The sequence below is a fragment of the Bos grunniens genome, chromosome 22, assembly GCF_055505025.1.
Source record: "Bos grunniens cultivar Pamir isolate PY7600 chromosome 22, Bosgru_T2T1.0, whole genome shotgun sequence".
Lineage (NCBI taxonomy): Eukaryota > Metazoa > Chordata > Mammalia > Artiodactyla > Bovidae > Bos > Bos grunniens.
Window position 1 is genome coordinate 37,237,756 of NC_141186.1, and position 9,015 is coordinate 37,246,770.

At 38.5% G+C, this 9,015-nt stretch overlaps 1 protein-coding gene across 6 annotated transcripts in view; it reads left to right on the forward strand.

Annotated features, from left to right (window-relative positions):
* The window catches only part of ADAMTS9 (ADAM metallopeptidase with thrombospondin type 1 motif 9), a 162,532-nt gene that overhangs the window by 90,310 nt on the left and 63,207 nt on the right, over nucleotides 1-9,015 (forward strand). For all 6 annotated transcript variants that reach the window (XR_015151362.1, XM_086367020.1, XM_086367022.1 and 3 more), the window contains 2 exons: nucleotides 1,684-1,845; nucleotides 4,537-4,713. Coding sequence is in view for 5 of the 6 variants with exons in the window: in XM_086367020.1 (XP_086223146.1) it covers nucleotides 1,684-1,845; nucleotides 4,537-4,713 (339 nt within the window). In the remaining variant the exon portion in view is untranslated. The remainder of the gene's footprint in view (nucleotides 1-1,683; nucleotides 1,846-4,536; nucleotides 4,714-9,015) is intronic.

Sequence of the window (9,015 nt, forward strand, 5' to 3'; positions counted from 1 at the left end):
CAGCCAATGCATTAAGTTGACCCTGGATCCGTTGTCCTTTCTTGCTCCACTCAGCCATACTGAAGGGAGGATAGCCTGTGGTTTATGAAACTATTCCTTCCAGAAACTGTAATCATGTGACCAGCACTGTGGAACCTACTAGGGATACAAGTATGATATTGAAGTTCTGAGGAGACTTATAATTTTATTGGGGACAATAACACAGGTGAGATAATAAACAAATGAATCAAGATTTTATTATCAAAGGAAAAATCCAAGGGCCAAAATATATATTCCAAATCTCTTTATACTATTGAAGGTCCTTCCTAAGATTTCAAATTCTTGGCCTCAAACAAAGCCAATTAATAGTTCTCTGTGTTTCTTGTGTACTAAGCTGTTTAAAAGTAGAAAACAAGTATTTTTAAGTTTAGAGTAAGTATAACAGAACCCTCAGAGAATAGAGGTGGGATTTTGTTAAATCAAAAATCTCCTAAATAATTGCTCAGACAGAACTAATAAATCTATTATCCTGCTCTGCATTTAAAAAATTAAGCTCAGTATATTTGAAAGTCATTCATAATTTTACCAACATTGGCAGGGAAATTGAACTGAAGTCCAGTACAATAAGTAAAAAACTTCTTCACATCTTTATATAGAAGGTGACCAGCAACGAGCAGTATTTATAGTTATTTTTAAATAACACTAGTTTGAGCTGGAGTTTGATAGCACCTATCAACCATTGGAACCTGGAACTCAAAACTGTTGCAAATACAGTTTGAGACTTGATAAGTTGTGAGAATTACACTGCTTAGAGGACTTGATGGGTTTTTTGACAGGCAAACAGATTTTACAAGTTAAGGGTCAGAGTGAAGGAAACTAGCAAACACATCGGGTTTCAAAAGATAAGGAAAAAATGGAAAGAGGGAAAAAAAAAAACACTCAAGATGCAGATAAATAAGAGAGCTATGAGAAGCTTGTGTGGGAAATAAGCTGAAGGCTGAACATAATTCTGTGACAACCATGAGAGACATGGCTGGGCTCATGCACCTGAAGAGAAGTTTGTCAATATGGAATTCAAGTTCATTGGGGAATAAGAATAAAGAAGAAAAACAAATCTCGCTACATTAGCTATGAAAGTAGAGGCTTTTGTGAAGGGAGAGAAGGGAATGTTAGCTGCAAGGAAATGATATGTAAGTGACATTCCATGATGCTTTCCTTGGATAATTGAAGGAATTAGTATAGAAGCTTAATTTCAACAACTGGCAATTCCTTAAGCAAGTGATTTGACCCCTGTGTTGAAAGGGAGGTTAAATGTTGGTTCTAAGTAAGTGCTAGCAGTTTTGAAAAGAAAAAGAATTTCCCAGTAGACTGTGGTGTCAGTCAGTACGCCTGCACCTCTCAGAGTTGCAGAGGATGAATCGGATTGCTCTGGAAATCACAAGACATGATCACTCATTAGGCAGTTGCTAAACACCTACTGAGACCTAACATGCACAAGGGGGAAGTGGTGTTTCTGCCCTCCAAATATTGCTAAGACCTGAACATTAAGCAGCTGCATGGAAGGGAGACGCTCAGGATTGCATTCTGTCCATTGTGGACAACTTGAGAGTGGTTCTGCCATATTTGTCTCTGACCCTTGAGCCAGCTGCTTTCTGGGTCCTCGAGGTGGAGCCTGAGGTGCTGACCAATGTCTGCTGTGTTCAGTGTTCCAGTACCTGTGCTGGTGGGTCCCAGCGGCGTGTTGTTGTGTGTCAGGATGAGAACGGATACACTGCCAACGACTGCGTGGAGAGAATCAAACCTGATGAGCACAGAGCCTGCGAATCTGGCCCTTGCCCTCAGTGGGCTTATGGCAGCTGGGGAGAGGTGAGCGCAAACTCCACTTATACATCCTTTGGGAAAAAAACAAATACCAAACAGTGCTGTTGTTCATAGTTTATATGAAGGAAGAAGAACTGGCTCTAGTTAAAGCTTCTTGATTTCAGATTAACTAGGAGAGCTATCTTAATTATGGACTATTTTCAAAGTGCATTTATTACCATATAGAAATGGCTTGACTACATAGGAGAGATAAGTTAGGAAAGAATACAGATAATGTTAGTTTAAAATGTAAACCTCTGCTGATTAAAACATGGGTGCTTTTAAAGTGACTGGAAATGTGTGTTAAATTAATCAATGGAAGTTTTGCCATCTTCATAATTTGGGGGTGTTTGTGGTACACCATTGTTCTCATGGCATTGTGTCTCCCAGTATTTCAAATTCGTAATGAACCAGCTGTTGTTCATCAGGGATTAGGAGCTGTTATTCTTGTCAGAGGTGATGCATTGTAATCATAGAAGTGAATAATTAGCTGTATAGTCTCAAATAATGAAATTCTTCAGCTCTTAACCTTTTAAGAATTGCTTGCTATGAAAATAGAGACACAGGTGTAGAGAACAAATGAATGGATACCAAGGGGGAGTGGGGAGGAAGAATTGGGAGATTGGGATTGACGTGTATACACTACTATGTATAAAATAGATAGCTAATGAGAACCTACTGTAGAGCACAGGGAACTCTACTCAGTGCTCTATAATGACCTAAATAGGAAGGAAATCCAAAAAAGAGGGGATATATGTAAACATATAACTGATTCATTCCATTGTACAACAGAAACTAACACAAAAGCTACTGCTTTTGACTACTAATTGTAAAGCAGCTACATGCCAATACAAATTAATAATAATAAAAAAAGGACTGTCAGCTATGATTGATGAAAGGCCGTAGAATATTTGGAGCAGACAAAACTGGGCCCCCGTCCCAGCCCTGGCTCTTACAAGCTTTGTGGCTTTGACAAATAATATAACTTTGCCAAATATCTGTATTCTCATCTGTACATGAGAATAAATAATGGCACCCACTTCATAATATTCATGCTATATGAGATAGTGCGCATCAAAACCTAGCCTGTAGCCTTCAATCATAGTTAGCTGCTATTATAATAATGATAATCAGTATTATTACTACTAATAATAATTATCATTAGTATGACTATATTATTGAATGGGGTTTTAAGCCACTATCATGTGTAGGACTTAGATGTTTTTTGTTTTGTATTTAATTAAAGAGTATATATTTCTACTCTTGAATCTACAGGGAGAGCACATACTTAGAGTTTGTCGAGTTGTTCTATCTTGACTATAAAATTTATAAAATAAAACACAAGGATTAACATCATGGAGGCCCCCTATGCCCACCAAGAGGGGAACAGAGACACATGAGATGGAAGGGCATGTTAGTCTACACCCCTGGCTGATCGAAGTCCCGTGTCCACATTTCATGCTTTCATTCAAGTAACCTAGTAGTCATAGGCACTCATAACAGAGTTTTGTTAACTTTTGTTGATAGTACGTCGTTCTGGAGGGCTTTGCTGAAAGAACGGAAAGGGAAGTCAGGTTTGGAGACGCATATATTGTGGGTTTCCTGAAACTCCTCATAAAGCTCTGTCCCATGGGGCCTGTGCGTAAGCTTCTGTAATTGGATTAAAGCCAGGAGAGTACACGCATTTGCTGGGATGCTGGCTGTCAGCACAGACCAGATCATTCCAAATTCCATGGGAGATCTGGCCTTGACACAGCAGGGGAACAGTCAGTGTTCCTGGATGTGAGCTCCATGGTACTGTCCAAGAAATACAACTTGTTCCTGCCTCAGAAGCATGGGTCCAGCCAACAGTCAGAACTGTATCCATCATTCCCACCACACTGTTGACTCATCCTGGGGGAATGCCGTCATTATCCTCAGATTCAGAGATAGCATAAAATATTTGGACGTCAGAAAGGTCTACGGAGACTGGAGTCACAGAATAGCCAAGAGGTTGGTGACAACTTCCTAGAGGTTGCCAGAAAAGAGACCAGCTCAGTCATTATATCCTTGATTTGGTACTAAGTGGTTTTTAGATTTTTATCTGTTTCTTTGATTTGGGTTTTTAATACCTGAAAGAAAAGGCTGTAATCTTATCCTGGACACCTGCTGCTGAATTGACCTTAATCAAGTTATGCTCTCTTAAACTCAGTTGCCACATATAATTACACTCTCCTCTTGATGAGATAACATATATATAAGCATTTAGTACAGATGAAGAGCAAATGCTTAATAAACAATAGCTACCATGAAAGGGGGCTTCCCTGGTGTCTCAGATGGTAAAGAATCTGCCCACAATGTGGGAGACCCAGGTTCAAACTCTGGGTCGGGAGGATCCCTGGAGAAGGGAGTGGATGCCCATTTCAGTATTCTTGCCTGGAAATCGCATGGACTGAAGAGCCTGACAGGCTACAGTCCATGGGGTCACAAAGAGTCGGACACAACTGAGTGACTGACACACACACACACATCATGAAAGGACAGGACTCCAGTCTGCTGTATGTATTACTTTTGTTAATTGAGCTTCATTCTGCCTATAGGCTTATCTTGCCTGGTGCCATAGTCTATCTTGGCTAAAACATTTTTCTCATGGGGAAAGAAAATTTGCCACTGGCTGTTCAGACAGAATAACTGCAGCCTTCCTTTCTCTCCTTTCAGTGTACTAAGCTGTGTGGTGGAGGCTTGAGAACAAGGCTGGTTGTCTGTCAGAGGCCCAGCGGGGAACGATTTCCGGATCTGAGCTGTGAAATTCTTGACAAGCCTCCAGATCGAGAGCAGTGTAACACACACGCTTGTCCTCAAGATGCTGCCTGGAGTGCTGGCCCTTGGAGTTCGGTACGGCCCTAACTATTCATGTTTGCTAACTAAAACTAACACTCCAATTCCAAGGTGCTCTGGGTCACTCCTTTGAGACAGATTGTCCTCCTCACAAGGGCATCCCTGGAACTGTACTATACACAGTCTGTTCTTTGCTTCATATTGACATTCAACAAAATTCATTTTTTTAAATGATATTGCCAAAGTGACTTTACAGGATACATGTACCTCATACAGGCCTTTTGCCAATGCCAAAAGGTAGCATCCTTTCCTAGAACTAGACTATATATGTTTGTGTGTATTTTTCTTTTTTTAAGAAACTCCGTGCCATTTTTAAACTCCAAAGTGATTTAAGCAGACAACTCAGAAGCAGATATTCTTTCCTTTTCTAAGCTGGTGGTATTGACTTTGGCGGGAAGATACCTGCTTATTGAGGCCAAAGCAATTTTTGATTCAGTGACTATACTTTGCCTGTGTGACTCGGGTACAGCTCTCAACACAATCACCAAAAAGGCTGTGCCCATAAAATCAAGTGAAATCATTTGGAAAATTCCAAAGACAAACAGTGGACTCAGTGACCTGATGCCATTCGAGGCATCTAAAATGTTCCCTCTTCTATCAAGACACAAAGCCCGTTTGAGACCGGTTTTTCCTCTGGTCCTAGGCTTCCTTTGTCATCTGCTTTTAAACACCATTGGGAGACAGATTTGGCTCTATAAATACTATGCAAACTTCTGGCGCAAATCTTGGCAAACAGAAGATCAGCTGTGTCAAAACAATACTGTGGCTAAATGGTGCCACAGGTATGGAGCCATTAGGGTTGTTTCATGTAAATAGAGTAAACTTTCCTGTGAATGCATTAATTGCACTGAAGCTGAATTAATATTATGTGAATTCATATCCAAAAGCCTTTTTTTGTTCTATAGGGTTCTGAGAAAAAACCTTAACCATTCCTGAAAGCAACTAAAGAGCAGATTAACTGATCTGACATGGCTACTAATCTGTTGATACTTCTAAGGGTCAAAGATTTCAAGGTTGGAGATTGTATCTATAAGTAGAATACTAGCTGCGTAACTACTGTACTCTGTGTTAAGTAGAAATCTAGAAGAATTAGCGCATTATCTCAAGTAGTACTATTTATCTGGGCTGTAAGGATTTTATCAAGGGCAGTTCAGATGTATTGTTCACCCAGAGTATTTTGTTTGCAATACTGGCACTCTCCCTAAATGAACGTTTCGAAAAAGATCAGAAATAACCTTAGAATGTCAAGAGCATCTTCTGACATTCCAGCTTCCCTAAGTCACCTGTTACATATTATTTTTCATGAAATTTTCCCTCTTGAGCCCATTATAGTTCATCTTTTCACTCAGCCAACACCAACACCACACTTTAGTATATATCAAAATATATAGTAGCTCTCCAAAAAGTTTTCTTTAATATTCACCAAAAAGCATCTCCTAACCCTCAGAATATGTGTGTATATATAATATAATAATATATTATTATTACACATTATATATTGTATATAGTATATATACAATATATTATATCATATATATATATTAGTTACCATGGCATTCTCTTTCTTGAACACTTTCTAAACACAGTTTAATTTCTTTTACACTGGATCACCACCCTCTCACATAGATACTTTAAGAGTTTAAATGCTTAAATTTTAAAACATGATCTTCTAAATAATTTAACTAAAGACTTTAAGTTTTTCTTATTATAGTTCTTGTTCTTGGGGCTGCACATAGTTTTCTCCAACACACAGCGAAAAGGAGAGAGAGATTCTAAATGCTCTGTAATGCACCAAAGCAAATATGTGGATTTTGAAAATGCTTTTGCTGCCTATATGATTTTAGCACTTCCTTTATAAAGTAATCATTATTCAGATGTATATTCAAATGCCTCTGCAGCATGGGAGCAAGGCCACTTTTACAAGGCTTTTCATGGTGATTTTTGAAAATCAACTAAATCAAAAGCATTTTATTTAAATAGATCCATTTGTAATATATGACTTAAATTATGCAAGGGCAGCCTTTCCGATTTTTATGGTAGGATTTGTATTTTACTTGTATGTTGATTTTTATGGATGCTTTGGTACCATTTCTTAGTAATTCTAAATTGAAGCATACCTCAGTGAACTGTGTTGATAGCCATAAGCCACTTCTATGGTGCTTCATCATTGTAACTGACAGTGACATTAACAACAAGAAAAACTATATTGGAGGTGCTAACATGTTGCTTTCAAGAGAAAGCAAACTAGATTTATTAGCGACCAAGGGTAGCCATTAGTCCCCCTGTGGCCGAGCTGCTTTCTTATCCCGAGTACCCCCACACAGGAGATAGTGTTGAGAAGCAACTACTGCTGTGTGAGTAGGTCTTTTCCAAGGTCGAAATAAAGATAGCTTAGTTCAACAATTGTTACTAAGGAACAACATTTAGGAAAGAAACTCCAAATGGCTGTTAGCACAGTTTCTAGACTCTAAAATGAAGCTTCTGTGAATGTAGGGTTTAAGTACCCATTTTAAGACTGTTAGTTCTGGCTCAAATCACCAGAGACTGAGAATCATGATTGTTGAAAACATCTTCCCTAGATTTTGTCTTTTCTGTCCTGTTTTGAATGCGTCCTTGCACTCTGACTTGGCAATGTTTTGTTTTTGAAATAAGGTTCTTAACACTGATTTGCCTATTGCATGCACACATCCTGTGGCTAGAGGGATGAATTGAAAAGAGAGCTGTCAAACTGTAGTGAGGAGTGGGTTAAAACTCTGTAGCATTCTAGAGTAAGCCACTTGGAGATAACAAAAGTTGAAAAGGTTGCTAATCTGTCCAAGATGGGCCTCTGGCTCTCCTTTTTTGCATTGCCCCATTGGCACTGGTGGTAAATAACCTGCCTGTCAATGCAGGAGACATAAAAGACCTGGGTTCAGTCCCTGGGTCAGGAAGATCCCCTGGAGGAGGGCATGGCAACCCACTCCAGTATTCTTGCCTGGGAAATCCCATGGACAGAGGAGCCTGGTGGGCTATAGTCCGTAGGATTGCAAAGAATCGGACCTGATTGAAGCGACTTACCACAAGTATATCTGCTTGCTGACTGCCTTGGAGGCCATGGTTTTCCTTAGGAGGAATTGCTTGTGTGAATTTTTCCTGACAAACTTAAAAGTGTTCTCTGAGCCTTGCTTTAGGTGCTCTGGAATAATGCCTGTCAACCTGAATAATGAGAATTTATGGGCTCACGAAGGAACTGTGCTTTTGTTTCTGCCTGGTCAATTTATGAATTTGTGTCTACCTCATTTTCATATGAAAGTTTGCAGCTTCTGTAGGTAGGTAGAGAAAATGTCTGACATCAGTGTTTTATCACCTCACTGCATCTATCTCTAGGAAAAATAAAGACTGTAAATATCACTACCATACTTTCTGAGTACAATTTTAAGCAGCCAAGCCTCGTGTTATCTGAATATTTTGAGGAGTACAGATTTCTATGTGTTTATATAATAAAGCATATTTATTTTTTCCATGTTATTTAATTTTATATACAATGTTTAAAAATCAGTGTTTATCAGCAGACTGTAAAGGCCGGTAGGCTGTGTGCTTAGAAATGCGTGTATATGTTTCCTTTGGTTTTAAAAAGACACTTTTTAATTTTGTAAATCTCTCCCAACCTGTTCTGTCTCTCTCCCAAATCTGAGTAACCATGTGGCAAGCTTTATGTAATTGGATAGTTTAAAATGTGTATTTTAAAGGGATACTTTAAAAAATATTTCTGAATTTGGAAATGATGCTTAGTGATATAAACAAAAATATAAGAGGCTTAATATTTTGTTGCTTTTTTTTTTCTTTTCTAATACTGTTGTCCTGATTCATTGAGTCTAAACTATGAAATATGTATGCTATTTATTTAATTTGTAGATAATGATAAGGCATAGCCAGAAGTCAAAACAAGTAATTAGGAGAAATGGTTCTGAACATGTCAGAGGAGCCAGGTACAGGGAAAAGCTCACCCTAATGCACACCAGTTTGATCATAACTTATTCTTTTTGTTCGGATAACTGTAAAAGACTTAGAACATTTGTCAATTTTGTGATTTGTTCACCTGCAATACATATCAGAAGCATTTCTCATTAAAGAAAAATAAAGAAAACAACCATAAACTTCTAAGTTTTAAGAGAACCTGTACTTTTCAAAACGTGATAAATCATAAAGATGACCTCAGATCTCTACTGATTCCACATTGTCCTACTGAGCTCCATTTTCGTGCAGTAGTTTCTTATGGTAATTGAAGGGGAAAGACCAAAATAAGGAACTCTCTATATG